The following is a 14740-nucleotide window of genomic DNA, read 5'->3' on the forward strand; positions in this document are numbered from 1 at the left end:
TCCCTAATGAAGAGTCCCTCCCCAGCATCCTTGTAGCCCCCTTCAGATACTGGAAGCTGCTCTGAGGTCTCCACACAGCTTCTCTTCTCCAGGCTGAACAGCCCCAGCTTCCTCAGCCTGGCTCCATATGGGAGGTGCTCCAGTCCCATGTCCCTCAGCCCCCACAGGGAAGAACTTCCTTATCCCTAACCCAAATAGAGAGACCTACCGCTCACAAGCTACGTGTCACGACTGGAACCAGTCATTACAGTTCCAGAGAGCTTTGGAAGTCTCCTGCCACATTCCCACTCTCTGGAATGCCCCGTTCGGAACAGACCCCCTAAACTGCTAGCACCGGATCACCCATTGCTTCTGAAGGCAGAGCTCAAGAGCCAGGCTCCAACCCTGTTCTGCACCCTGGGGTCCTCCGCAGCACCCCTGGGTGCCCCCCATCCCGCGCCTCCCGCCCTCATGTCCCTGCCTGTCATTCCCAGCTATATTTAGCCCTTCCCCGTGTTATTCCGCCTGCCTGGCAGGGGCTGATCGCTGCCCGGGACAGCCCCACCTCCTTTCTGCTTTCTCTCCCTTCTCCTTCCTCTCTTTTCCCCTTTCTCCCTGCTCCTTCCCACCCCGCTCCCCTCTCCCTTCCCTGCCTGTGCCCCCCCTGCTTTGGGATTGCCCCCCCCGGAGCCGGGAGCCGCCAGCATGGGCCCTGCCGAGGAACTGGTCCGGATCGCCAAGAAACTGGATAAGATGGTGGCCAGGAAGAGCACGGTAAGGGTGGCCAAGCCCTTGGCACACACACGTGTGTTCGCATGCATGGGTACATCTGCATGCGTGGACAGGCGTGTTACAGCCTGGTGCGGGACAGGGGAGGAGGAAAAGGGTAAAGGAGATGGGGGGCTCTTCACCCCCCCACTATTGCTTGTGCTGAGTGCGTCCAAGGGGTGCTGAGCACCCAGCAGCACCCCGGGGTGCCCCAGCTTCAGCACAGCGGGGTTCAGTGGGCCTCCGATCTGTGCTTCCCTCTCCTGCACCCCCCTGCCCGCTGGCATCTTTACATAGGGGTGTATTGGGGGACATGTGGGCACATCTGGGGCCATGAGACACATATAGGGCCATTTGGGGTGCCTTTGGGGCCGTGCAGGCACACAGAGGCACATATGGGGCACATATGGGGCCATGGGGTTCCTCCGCGGTGCCAGGGCACCGTGGGTGACAGGTGCTTGGCCACCAGCCCGGCCACCAACACCCAATGGGGGCCGGTGCTGCACCGTGCCCCCCCCCCAGCCCCACACATGCACCCGGTTCCTATTGCACGAGCGAATGCAACGTGCACAGGAGACGGCTCCTGGCTCTCCCTATGGTGCTGCTGCTGTGCCAGGATGCGGCCCTTTGGAGCCAGTGGGAGAGCGGAGCTGAGCCCAGCCCTCCCAGTTAATGTTTGACTGTTCCATTGGCCTTTACCCCGGCACGGTGCGAGCTCCCGAGCGGGGCCGGTGCCTTGCTGGGATGCCAACCCTTAGAACCCAATGGGAATTACGCTGCCTTCATCGCTATCTTCAGCCCTGCAGCCGCTCTGTGCATGGGCAACCTCGGGGGTCCCCCGGCTGTTTCCCTATGGAAGGGTTTCCCCAAGCTTTAAGGGAAGCTCCTGCTTCCCAACTGGGAGATGTGACCCCGTGCGGCAGGAATTGGGATTGGGGTTTTAATAGGAGTGCATTGGAGGGGACAGGGAGCAGCCCAAGGATGCTGGTGGGAGGAAGGGGGGACACGGGCATGCCTCGGTGCAGCCCCCTCTTCCTCTGCTGCTCCTTAAGGAGCTCCCATGGCTTCTCCCCACTTTAGGAAGGGGCTCTGGATCTGCTCAAGTCCCTCACCAACTACACCATGACCATCCAGCTGCTCCAGGTGAGGGGGGCAGCAGGTGCCGGAAGGGGGACACCCCATGGAGGGGGGTTTATCCCATCCCTCCCGTGCTGGGCAGCGCATCCCTAAGGCTGCATCCCTAAGGACGCATCCCTGTTGCCATCCCCAGACCACGCGGATCGGGGTGGCTGTGAACTCGGTGCGGAAGCACTGCTCGGATGGAGAGGTGGTGGCCTCGGCCAAGATCCTCATCAAGAACTGGAAGCGGCTGCTGGGTGAGCCCCCGAGCCCCAGCCCCTTCCCTACATCCATGTATACCCTTGGAGGGCTATTCCAAGGGCTCATTCCCGCTCCGGGATGGAGCAGTGTACATCAGTGCGTGCCTTCCCAAAGGCTGAGCATCCCCCAGCCTGGGATGCAGCTCCCCAGGTGCCCAGTGCTGCTTTGGGCCCTGCTTGTGACACCCAAACCCTGCTTCCAGAGCCCTCCACCACCCCCAAGAAGGAGAAGGACACGGATGGGGAGAAGGAGAAGAAGGGGCTGGATTTGCCCGGCTGCCCCAGTGAAGGGGTGAAGCACCCCAAGACCCCATCAGAGAAGCACAAGGAGAAGCACAAGGAGAGGTGGGCACTGCTGGGGGGCACCAGCACTGAAGGGGCTGATACAAACCCCTCTGCTCACTCCTTTGGGTTGGTTTATCCATCTCTAGAGCTATTGATTCCCTGGGCAAGGGGCTCCTCTGACCCTGCCTTGCTCTCTGTGCCCATAGGAAGCCCAGCAAGTCCAGCTCTTGTGCCAGCATCCCTCAGGGCCATTCTGCTGATGCCAGCCTGGACAGGTACGTGCCGATGCTGCCATCCTGGGGGAGGCTCTGCTGGGGAATGGTGGCACTGGGATGCGGTGTGCAGTGTGCAACGGGCTCACCAGAGCATCTCTGCCTTCCTTTGGGCTTCTGAAGAAAGGCCAATGATGGCCGGAGCCCCACTGCATCCTCCAAGAAGTCACCTCTGGACAGCAAGAAGGAGAGGTGGGTGCTTGGGATGGAGGAGGATGGGGTCTGGTCCCCTCACTGGGCTGTGGATGGGGTCTGGTCCCTGTCACCACCTCTGAGATGGGGCTTGTCCTGCCAGGAGAGACTCTGCTGACTCAAGGTCCTCCACCTCGGCCTCCTCCTCCTCTTCCTCCTCACAGAAGAGGCTGTCAGGGGAGAGGTAAGGAGGGGGCATTCCGGGGATCCCCTTTGGGGATGCTTTGACCATGGCTGGGTAGGGGTGGTTGGGAGGCCTGACCTGACGGGCACTGGGGCATTCCCATGGGGAGCAAATCCTTGCTTGGGGAGACTCACGCTGCTGAGTGCTCGTAGTCCTCGTGTGCCCCTCTCTGGTGCCATCCCCTCCTGTGCCCCCCCAGGAGAGCCTCTGTGGGCAGCAGCCCTTCCCCAGCTCCCACTGGCTCCCGGAGCAGCTCCACTGACAGCAAGGAGGAAAGGTAGGAGAGGCCCCATCCCGGTGCCATGGGGCAGGTCCTGGGGGGCTGCACCAGGACCCTGGGCTCTGCTTGTCCCCCCCTGCAGAGCCAACAGCAGCAAGGCCAAAGCAGAGACCCCACGGACCCCCAGCAGCCCCTTCTCGCCCAGCCCCTGCCTCCTGGCCCCCTGTTACCTCACAGGGGACTCGGTGCGGGACAAGTGCATCGAGATGCTGACGGCCGCGCTCCGCATGGATGGTGAGCGGGGCTTGGGGTGCTGTGGTCCGACCCGGGCTGTTTCTCCTATGGGGCAGCCCTAAGAGGAGCAGCCCTGCAGTAAAAAGCAAAGCTCTGCCCAAACAGCATCAGTGCTCAGCCCCAAAATACAAGCAAAGGAGGCTGGGGGGTCTCTGGTAAAGGGTTGGATGCAGGGCTGGGCCCTTGGTGAGGTTCGAGGTGGGTTAAAGTAGGCTGCTTAGAGATGGGTGCCTGCAACAAGTTGAGAGGGAGAAGTGAGATCTTTCCAGGGGGTTTCTCGGTGCATGGGGAGATGGCGCTGGTTTCACCCCTTGGCCTCTCTGCCCTCTAGATGACTACAAGGAGTTTGGTGTCAACTGCGAGAAGATGGCATCGGAGATCGAAGACCATATCCTTTACAGTGGCTGGGGCCGCAGCTGCGCTCAGGAGCGCTGCTGGAGGGTGACGGGGACAAGGTGATGGGCTCTGCTGGCCCCGTTGCCTGCAGAGGGAGCCCGGAGCCCGGTTAGAGACGATGCTGAGCAGAGCATCCCCTGGGCACCCGCACTGGTTCAGTGCATTCCCCCAAAGCCTCTGCTCAGGGATCTGCCTTCATCCCTGGGGCAATAAAATCCACCCCCAGCCAAGGCTTCCTCTCTGACCCTGCTGTGGGTACCCATGTTTCTCACCAGCCCCGGTTCATCACGGTGCCACCTCCATTCACCCCCTGTCTCCTGGCAGCCCCCCAAGACCAGGACCAACCCCAAGGTGCTTTCCCCTCCTCTCCTCTGGTGCAGCCCCAACTGCGGCTGTCAGATGGTGCAAGGCCATGTGGCTGTTTTCCTCCCCACATCCCAAACCGTGCTTCACCCCCCAAAGCCCAAGGAGGGGAAGACCCCGCCATGTGGTACCCAGGGAGCATCCCTCCACCTCACCCCCTGCAGTTCCTTGACGCACCCCACATATCTTCCAGGAGCTGAAGAGCACGGACATGAAGTACCGCAACCGAGTGCGGAGCAGGATCAGCAACCTGAAGGACCCCAAGAACCCCAGCCTGCGGAGGAACGTGCTGTGCGGGGCCATCCTGCCCAGCCTCATCGCCCGCATGACGGCCGAGGTGGGACACGGGGCTGGATCCCATGGACCACGTCCGTGCTGCCTCCACAGCCTCTGCCCTTGGAGGCCGTGCTGCTGCCCAAGGGCTGGCAGGGTTTTGGCTTGGTGATGCTTGTCCCAGCATCTCCCTGTCCCATCTTAGTGCTGGTTGTGGAGCATCAGGCACAGGGAGGAGGCAGGAGGCACTGCAGCCCCCAGCCCATCGTGATGTGGAATGCCACCAGTCACGTTTGAGGGCCTCCATTCCTTATGGAAGGATGTTCCCCACATCCAGCTTGTGGGAGCACAGCTCCCTCCATGGGGAGCCATGGGAGCGTGGAGGCAGCGGTTTCAGATTGAGGATGTGGTGATCTGGATGGGCACAAACCCTCCAGCAAAGCACAGAGCAGGAGCAGTGCTGATCCTGGAGAGGATGGGGAGGGTGCTGGATCACGATGGCTCGTGCCCTGTGCTGAGCTGCAAGCCCCCGGGCAGCAGCACTGACCCGATGCCGGTGGCAGGAGATGGCCAGCGATGAGCTGAAGGAGCTGCGGAATGCCATGACCCAGGAGGCCATCCGGGAGCACCAGATGGCCAAGACGGGCGGCACCGTCACCGACCTCTTCCAGTGCGGCAAGTGCAAGAAGAAGAACTGCACATACAACCAGGTGAGCCCCATGGTCCCCGCTGTTCCCAGGGGACCCAGTTTATAGAATCACAGCATCCTGGAATGGTTTGGGTTGGAACAGAGCTTAAAGCCCATCCAGTTCCAACCCCCTGCCATGGGCAAGAACACCTCCCTTAGAGCTGCTCCAGCCCTCGCAGCATCTCCGTGCTTCATCAGCTCCATCTCCCTGTTGTGCTGATGTCCCAGAGCTGGATCAGGACTGCAGGGGGGGCTCTCCTCTGACCACCTCCTGCTCCATCCATCCTAGGTGCAGACACGCAGCGCTGACGAGCCCATGACCACGTTTGTGCTGTGCAACGAGTGCGGGAACCGCTGGAAGGTCCAACCCATCCCCATCCCTATGGGGGGGAGTGGGGGGTGTCAGAGCCCCCCCCCCGAATGGTGCCAGGGGGCTGGGTGAGGTCTCACCCTCTGCTTCTCCTGCAGTTCTGCTGATGGTACCTGGCGATGGGGCTGGAGGGATGCAGTGTGAGACAAGGATGCTGTGACAGCCACGTCGGGGTGCGGAGGAAGGTGATGCGGTGGCTCCGGTCCCTATGCCCCAGCTCCCTGTTTCCTTGCACCCCAGGAAGCTGGGCTCTGGCAACAGATGGGTTTGCTTGGGAAGACCCTGGTGAATCCAAGTGGTTCATCCATTTGCTTGGGGTGAGCTGGGAGACCGCTGCCAACAGTCTCATCCTCAGTAAGGAAGACTGGTCTGTGTACATACAGGAGGGACATTCCTTATGGATGTGGGGTTGTGCCACTGGCCTGGGAAACCAGGAGTGGGAAATGGCCAGGTTTTAACCCAAATACCTTCTTCCTCCACAGTGGGAGGACACAGAGGGAGATGGGGTGGTTGTAGGGTGCCCGGATGCTGGTGGGATGTCACCATGTCCCTGCGCTCTGTGACGCATGGACCATCCATCCTGTTTTAAGGGCACTAAAAGGAGGAAGAAAGAAGGGATGTGGGGGGCAAGAGGAGTGGGGCAAAACCCTCCAGCTAAAGCAATAAAGGTGTGAACTGTCTCTGCGGCACTGACTGCTTTCTGAAGGGTGTTGGGACCTGTGTCTCCATTCACTCATGGTCCTCCAAGAGCCCCCAGCCAGCTCCATAACATGGCTTGGATCCACCAGCCTCCAGCTTGGGCCATAACAGTGGCTTGATGCTCATCCACCACCTGCCTGGTGATGAAAGACCTTTACTTAAGGCTGGAGCTGTGCCCTGTATCCCATGGCAGGGCAGGAACTCCACCAGCAGGAGGGTTTTACAGGGAAAGGGGTTGGGAGGCACAACCTTTGGCTACAGGAGGTGCGGGATGGAGCCTCGTGGTACCCAGCTCGTCCCTCACCAGCACCAGAATCAACCAGCAGCAGCGAGATGTGATGGGGACATAGGGGAGCTCACAGTGCTCATGGGTGACCATGGGTGGGGGATAAGGGCGCTGATGATGGGCAGAGAGGAGGAGGATGGAAGAGCTGTTGGGTTGAGTGATCTTTCATGTTTTACTCTTGGCCTGCGCACCCTACAGCTCCCCTAAGAAATCCCAAAGGAGGAAAGGGACCAGAGAAGGCAAACTGGAGGGCTGGGTGCTCCTGGAGGCTCCTCTGCCATCGATGTGAGGGTCCTCCTGGGGAGGATGCTCCAGGTGGGGATGCAGGATCCATCCCTGGGGCACAGCAAGGGGGATACAGCTGTTCCCAGGGCTTGAAACGGGATATGGGTGGCACTTGGAGGCTGTTCCTAGGGCTGAGGCTCTGACCTGCTCTATGGGGAGGACACAGGCTGGGATGGTTGATGGCATTTTGGGTCTGGCTGAGATCCTGCTGTCCCCTCCCCAGCCACCAGCCCCATAGGTGCCACGGCTTCAAACAGCAAATGCTGGATCCCAATGGAGCAATGGCCAGGCCGCCCTGTCCCGCAGGGGCAGAATGCAGCACACAGGCACGGGAGCATCCCTGGTTTCCATTCCAATCCCAGAGTTCTCCCCCTGTTTTCCAGCCTCCTGCCACCGCTGCCCTTCTCCCCCGCATTTTTCCAACCTTAACAAAGAAAAACCCATCACTTTGGCTGCTTTGTTTCCTTGGCAACCCCATTTCCCCATCCTCTTGCTCAATGCATTGCTAAACCCCCTGGTCCCCAAAGCACGGTGGCAAGGATGGAGGGGGGCGTTGGGAGTCCTGAGCCCCATCCCAAGTGGGCTCTGGACCCTTGGGCAGGGATCTCCAAGCACTTGGAAAGGGGATGGTGGGAATTGTGTTGGAACCCAACTGAACCTGGAGCTCATCTTTACCCATCTCTGTGCTCCCCAGCACAGTGGGACCCCCTCAGCACCGAGGAGCTGTTGGACCCCTCTGAACCCTCCCTGGGGTGGTTCTGTGGCTGGCAGTGTTTTGGGGGCTACTTCTGGCCCATGGGAGCATCTCCCGTTGGGCACTAAACCCAATCTTGAGCTGTGGCATCACCGTCTGGAGTGTGTCAGGATGGGTGGGTGCAGGTCTCCAGGAGCGGGCTGTGTCTGGGGTGAGGAACTGGGGGCAGCAGGGGATGGTGGGGTGCAGCATCTACCCCAGCATCAGGGGAGCCATCCATGCACCCGGCTTTTAGCCTTGCATGTTCCTGCATCGTCTCCCTTCGCTTCGGGGCTGCTAAAATGTGAATTGGGGGTAAAAACGTGCATGAAATGCTTTAAATCCAGAGGATGCACAAGGTGTAGAACAGACCCCCGGGTGTACAACAGCCTGTCCTGGAGACCTGAGCTCCTGTTTGCACCCATGTCCCTTTCTTCCCAAGGGAATGTCACTGCTTCTCTAACCAGAAGGGCTCGGAGATGTTATCTCCATTCCTTGCTCAGTGTTAATGTCCCTTTGCCAGGGCTGGGACAGATCCCACCCTGCCTGTCCCCATGGGGAAGTCCGTCCTTTGCAAGCTGAGCAATCAACAGGATGGAATTGAATGGAATAGGACGGAATGGGATGGAGTGGAATGGAATGGAATAGCATGGAATGGAATGGTTAGAGTTGGAAAGGCCCTTAAGATCATAGGTAGTTATCCACCAAGCTCAAGCCCTTGCTGCCTTCTCCAGACCTCAGACCCCACATCCACCTGCTCAGCTTTGCCATTGCCATCATTCCTAGCTTTCTCCTGGGAAAACCACCATGGGGCTGCTCCCGTGGTCACATCCCCGAGGTGATGCTCAGCATTCCCAGCATGGGGAACACGGGAAGGGGCCAGCCCCACTGAGGAGCTGATTTGCTTTTAAAAGCAGGACAATCCAGCACTGAGGCTGTTTGGGGAGGGCAGGAATGATGCTGAAGGGAGGCCAGGAAACACCCACCATGCCCCTATACAGGGATGCATCAGAGCACTGCTGAGCTCAGGGACACCTGCAGCCACTCCCCAAATCCCAAAGGGATTTTGGGGTTGAAACCCCCGAAAGCTGACCAGACCCGGCTCCAGCTGGGGATGTGATGCTAGATGGAAGCCAAAGCTATAGACATCCTGTGTCTTTTAGGGGCACACATCTGCTGCTTCAGAGCCTTTCAAGCACTCAGCTGCTCTGCTGCTGGGCTTTTTGAGTTGCCTTTTTGTTTGAATTCCACCCCAAAACTCTGGTTTCCCAGAGCACAAGGTGCTGCCTCTGCTTGGAGCTGTATCCCATGGGTACCAGTCCTTGAAGGATGCGGAGGTGCAGTGGTGGGTCCCTAAATACCTGGAAGCGCTGGGTAATCCCAGCAGGACACCCCAGGGACTGAAACCCACACAGACATCACTAAAGCAGGGGGAGGAAAAGCCGCTGAGCCTCGGAGTGCTGGCTCCAGCTCCAGGCTGGGATGCAAAGGGAGCAATTTCCTTTCTCCTTCATTGTTCTGCGTTGACGGGAGTGAATCAGCCGCTTCGGAGCAGCTCTGAACACAATACAGTGATTGCCCAAGCCAGCCCCACCTCCCCGCACGGCTCTTCCCCAGCCAAGCTGGAATACTCAGAGCAAAGCCATGGATTTGAGCTGATGGGATGTTCATTGGCAAAATAAGGGGGAAAAGTCATTGATCACCTGCAACGTTTGCAAGATATCCATTGAGTTGCAGGGGTGCAATTCAGTGCCCTAAAGCATCCCCAAACCTCCCCTCCCTGCGCTTTCTGGTGCTTAAATGAATCAAATGAGCCTAAAGTGGACCCAAGACTGCTTCTAAAGGATGGGGAAGGACAGGATATACTTCTCCTATAGAAAAAGCCTTGTGCCCTTTGCTTTCCTGGCCAAAGAGGTTTGCTGAGTCTGCAGAGCACTTCGATCTCAGCCTTCCTAAAGCCACAGCACTCAGCAGGCTTTGAATAGACAGAGGAGGAAGAACTGAGCAAAGATCCCCCAGTAAAAGCATAAACCCCCCACCAAAACCAGTGTTTCTTGACATTTGGCTGGAACCATTGTGCTCTTCCCTCGCAGGGTCAAGAATGGAGGAGATGCCAGGGAAAACACCCCATGGAACACTATCAGATCACTCCCTGTTCCATTCATATCACACGGATTCCCATCCGCATCAGGAAGGTGACCTGAATACTATGGAGATGATAAGAAATGCTACATTGGCTTTTCCCCTGACATTTCTTGTTCTCCCTGCCCTGGAGCACTCAGCAATTAAGAGCAGCAGCTTAATCTGGAGTGATAAAATGAAGTGCCATGTGCCTGGGGAAAGGGCTGGTGAGCAGGAACCCTTTGCTCTCTGGATTAGCATGGCTTAGGCCAGGTTTGGTGCGGGCAGAGCAGCCAGGGTGGGCTGCGGATGTCCCTGTGCATCCCGCATGGGAATGCTCTTTGTGCATCTGCAACATCCCCACAGGGTTTCTCCAGCCCCTTCCCACCACCCCAACGTTTCCCAGCCCCATGCGGACTCTGTTTGATGAGCTCCTGAGGCAAAACACACCCAGGATGGGAGTGGTTGTGCCCTGGCTCTGCCTCACCTCCCTTCTCCAAGGTCCCTGTGTCCTGGGGTCGGGAAGCAGCTGGCACCAAAGGCCACGTCCTCCCAAGAAGCTGCCTTGGCTTTGCAAAGGGGAAGTATAAATAGCTTGTCCTGGAAGGAAGGGGTGAGCCAGGAGCGGTGCCACCGCATAGCGCACAGTGTGACAGGGACAGACACCGCCAGGGAAGCAGTGCAGGCAGTGAGTGCTCAACCGCAACGGCACCGGGCTGGGATTGCAGCTAAAGGGGTGACCAAGCTGCTTTGGTCACCCTGAGGAGGGACCTGCTTCAGTTGAGCAAGAACTCAGGGGGAGAGCAAGAACTTGGTGTTGGGGATGTGAATGTGACGCTGCTGCGGTGCTCAGCATCCCTTCGGTCCCTGCATCCCCGCGCTGGTCCAGCACCTGCCTCCATCAGGTTGTCCTGCCCACCAAGGGGCTGTGCTCCCTCTGCCCCACTGTTCTGCAGGTAAAAAGGTGATATTTCCTTCAGTGGAATAGGAAAAGCTCCTGGTGACAGGAGATGCAGAGCCCTGGGAGGAATCATGTGCTAATGCCCTTCCATTGCAGCCGTGGTGAGTCATCCAGGCCCTCTGAGGATCCCAGCTGCGCTTGGATACAGAGGAAGGTAGAAGCACAAAGGGAGAGGGAAAACTGCTTCGCTCCTAAGACGTCTTGGCTACAGCAAGGGAGAATGAGTGCATCCCTTTGCCATCCACCCACAGCTTCATCCCACAGCCTTGGAGATGGAGGTTTGCTGTTGGGTGGACAAGGAGAGGTGTTCATTTAGGAGTGAAATGGGAGCACTTCGCCCAGGAACATCTCAAGTCATTAACAGAGCATAATTATTAATTAGTTTTCTTCCCCCTTGTCGCTTTGTGGGCAGGAAGAGGATGGGAAAAAGCCATTGTGGGACTGGGAGCAATGCCACGAGGGTGGCTGTGGGCAGATGTTGCCTTCCTTCACCCCTTGCGATGCTGTTCCACCCACCCATCCATATGGACACGTGCGTTTTGCTGCCTTGATGGGGACAGGAGGGTCCACAGGGACTCCTGACCAAGCTTTGTGCCTGTTTGTGCTGTGGGAGAGGCACAACCGTGTTTGCACAGGACCCAAACAGGGCTGCTTCCAGAACCAGGGAGCGAGAAGGGATTTACACATCAAACACATCCTTCCCCCCACACTGCTGCAGCCAAAACCTTGGGAAGAGGGACCCCCACCTCCGTTTCCAGCCTGTTTTCTTCTCCCCTGTAAACCAGCTCCTGTCAGCAGAGCTCTTCCTTCAGCCCAAAGGCTTCCATAGGCATTGGTCATTCAATATTGCTTCTAAATCCTTGTCTTTGGCTCTCAGCCGCTTCGCCGGGCTCGGAGCAGGGATGCTGGCATCTTGTGTTTAGCAAACACGTCTCTATATTTAGCCAGGCAGGCAGACGTGGAAGAGCTCTTCCAGTCCTTAAACCACTGCTCTCAACTCAGCCTCCATCATTCTGCCTTCAGCCACCGGCTGGGCTGGGCTGGGCAGCTGAGACCCCAGGTCTGCAGCCATGAACGGGTTCTCCAGGAGGAAATCCTGGATAGCCAGAGGAGAAACCTGCCCTGAAAACACCTTCCCAAGGCTGGGGTGTGTGGGAAGGGGACGGGGACGTGGCTCAGAGCTTGGTTCTGGGCTGAGATGGCTCCAGAGGGAAGCAGGCAGGGGGATAAAGGAGGGATTCTTGTGCCTTTCAGGTGATGCTGCCAAAGCACCCATTTAGGGGTGCTCAGCATTGCCCCAGGGCCTTGGTGGGTGCTCATTCACCAGGCGCCCACAGCACCAGAGGTTTCCTCCAAGACCCATTACTGATGGGATTCAAGTTGCAGTTTGAGCCACCACAGCTTGGATGTGCCTGGGTATCTCCTCTTTGCTGGTAAAGACAGAATCACCCCTCCAAAGCCCCCCCAGACCAGCCCTCACTGGTATTCCCACTCCTTTCCCCAGTGCCACTTACTTTTCCCTGGATAGCACCCTGGCCACAGAAGAGCTGTGCTATCCCCATGCTCTCTGGATGCTCCCAGTGCTGGCCAATGGACCAGGAAGGTGGCAGCATCTGCCCCATGGCTCAGCCCCCCACACTTCCATCCCTCAGCCCAAACACAAGCCTGTGCTTTCCCACCCAGAGGAGGTTTCCTCTCCCTCCCATCCCAAAGGAGGAGCATGAGCTCTGTGCCTGGAGCAGAAGGCACCAAAGGGGAAAAGAGCTGGGGTGGGCACCAGGACTGGGCACAGAGAGCAGCAGGGATTGCAGCTGGGTCAGCACTGACCTGGATTCACAGCATCAGACACCAGCTTCCTGCCCGGCATCCTGAGCCCTCGGAGGAGATGACTCCATGTGGTCCATCCCTTCCTGGCCCCGGTTCCATGGTGGATGTGCCAGTGATGGGGCATCCGTGGCTGTGGGGACTGTGGGGCATGGAAAGAGCATCCCCCCCTGCTCCATAAGCATGGCCTGGGTCTAACTGACCTCTGTCCTGCTGGTACAGCAACAGGCACTGGCAAATGGATGGGGCTTGGAGCAACCTGCTCTAGTGGAAGGTGTCCTTGCCCATAGCAGGAGCTTGGAATTGGATGAGCTTTAAGGTCCCTTCCAACCCAAATTAGGTTGGGATTCTATGAAATCCCCTGTCACTCATGGGAGATGGACAAACAAACCTTATTCCCTTAGGAAACCCAGCCATAAACCTCCTCCCTGCCCCTTGGTGGTGTGACATGTGTTTGTACACACACACATATGGATGGGGACCTTGTCCCTCCAGCATGTCACAACCAGCCCCAGACACCAGGACACATGGTCCTCATGTCCCAGCCTGAAGGAACCTTCTCCCTGCCTGGGAAAACCCCATCCCCAGCCCCTTTGGGGAGCCCGGGGCTCATATTCACATCGATTCCCTCTACCAGCAGCTCAAAGCTTTCCTTTTGCAGCCCAGCTCCAGCTCGGAGCAGCAGCATCCAGCTTTGATGCTCCCCCCTCTCCAAGATGGTTCATTTACAGGATGAGTCACAGGTTGTGAATGCTCCTGATGGAAAGCAGTGATGCCACCTTTGAGAGCCAGCTGGGAAAGGGAGCGGGGACACATCCAGGCTCACAGCTCCCTGAAATCCAGGGGGATGCTGCCAGTTCCCAATCAATGCTCCATTGCCAGCCAAAGACCAGGAGGCGGTGGTGAAAATACCCAAATAAACAAGCATCAGGACAAAAGAAGGCTCCCTTGGGACCGGGTCCCTCAGGGACGGGGCATGGTGAGACGCTTGCTGTTGCGGGCAGGAACAAAGGAAAACGGTTTTGGAACCCCTCAAATAGGATAATTAGGGATGAAAAGGCAAGAGCACGAACCAGCTGATGCGCCCACCCTGTATCTGTAAGGAGCTCAGTGCTGGGTGGGAGCAGGGGGCTCGGGGCACCATCACCAGCTTAAGCCCAGTGAGGGGACGGTCTCCCTTGTACCCTGGGGGCATGGAAAACGTCTTGGTGGCATCATTCCTGCAGGGAAGGGATGGCTGTACAGTGCAGAGCAGAGATTTCCCACCCCAGCTCCCAGCCCGGCCATCTCCCGGGTACCCTGCACACAGCAGCAAAGAACCGATGCTGCAGACACCCCCTCACCCCCCCTTCTCGCCATTCAATCATGCATAATGGGGAGGCAGAGAAGAGCCTCATCTAATTTGAGCTCCCCTGAGGGATGGGCTTTGTTCTTTCCCGCAAGGTATGAAAACAGGAGGATGTGTTGACGTGGGGAGAGCACAAACCACACACATCAGCCCTTTTCCTCTTCAAGGCTGATTTACCTGGAGCTGTCAGCGGAGGGAAGGGAAGAGATGAGCCCCAGGGAGCAGGGCTGGGGGGGAGCAGCCTGGACCCACAGCTTGGTGGGTACCGGTGTGGCTGGGCTGCTGCTTGCAGAGCATCTGGTCCATTCTCTCTTTCTTGCCATCCCCAAAGCGTCTCAGACCCACAGAGAGCAAAGCAAGGAGAAACCCAAGTGGTCAGAAAGCCTCTGAGCACAACCATGAGGTTAGGATGGGGTGAAGCCCAGGAGCCCTCCTGCAGCACCCATAGGTGTAAACGCAGCTCTGTTCTTTTTGCATGTGGTTTTCTCCATATCCTGCTTAGATCCCATCTCCTACTTCCCATCTTCCACCAGGAAAATCCCAGCTCCTCTTATGCATCCTGTTCTTTTCAGGCTTTTCCTAAAGCCTAAAAATTACTTCTTAGGAGTTACTTTGGCTCCTCTTGAGCATCTGGGGATGTGGTGCTCCATTGACATTGCTTTTGGGGAGAATGTGGAAAGGCAAGCAAAAGGATGGAGATAAAAGGTGACTGCACGTGTGATGTGTCCCTGCCTGCAGGTACCATCCAGGGTGTTAGGAAGGGTCATGGACAGGGATGAGACCAGAATGCAGCACCGACGGTGGCATTTCAGTCAGTGCC

General features: G+C 57.9%; 1 protein-coding gene across 2 annotated transcripts; it reads left to right on the plus strand.

Moving 5' to 3' along the window:
* The first annotated feature begins 649 nt into the window (after positions 1–649).
* On the plus strand, positions 650–6343 carry TCEA3 (transcription elongation factor A3). 2 transcript variants are annotated; one of them, XM_061373564.1, is made up of 14 exons: positions 650–753; positions 1828–1890; positions 2018–2123; positions 2330–2471; positions 2618–2686; positions 2807–2875; positions 2979–3059; positions 3259–3336; positions 3422–3573; positions 3905–3960; positions 4514–4669; positions 5169–5315; positions 5583–5654; positions 5762–6343. In XM_061373564.1, exons 1-14 carry the CDS (start codon positions 685–687, stop codon positions 5768–5770), a joined length of 1269 nt encoding a protein of 422 aa, XP_061229548.1. In that variant the 5' UTR covers positions 650–684; the 3' UTR covers positions 5771–6343. The 2 variants fall into 2 exon arrangements, with proteins under 2 accessions (XP_061229548.1, XP_061229549.1); XM_061373565.1 differs by lacking the exon at positions 2807–2875.
* The last annotated feature ends 8397 nt before the right edge of the window (positions 6344–14740 follow it).

The sequence above is a fragment of the Neopsephotus bourkii genome, unplaced genomic scaffold, assembly GCF_033783945.1.
Source record: "Neopsephotus bourkii isolate Nb327-2 ecotype Australia unplaced genomic scaffold, CSIRO-AGI_Nbou_v1 NB_1632, whole genome shotgun sequence".
NCBI lineage: Eukaryota > Metazoa > Chordata > Aves > Psittaciformes > Psittacidae > Neopsephotus > Neopsephotus bourkii.

What these genes read in the sequence shown, in the direction of transcription:
- TCEA3 (XM_061373564.1), top strand. Translation starts at nt 685, where the DNA reads ATGGGCCCTGCCGAGGAACTGGTCCGGATCGCCAAGAAACTGGATAAG. An exon ending in TGACCATCCAGCTGCTCCAG is followed by an intron (nt 1,891 to 2,017) that starts GTGAGGGGGGCA and finishes TGCCATCCCCAG; the next exon opens with ACCACGCGGATCGGGGTGGC. An exon ending in TGGCATCGGAGATCGAAGAC is followed by an intron (nt 3,961 to 4,513) that starts CATATCCTTTAC and finishes TGACGCACCCCA; the next exon opens with CATATCTTCCAGGAGCTGAA.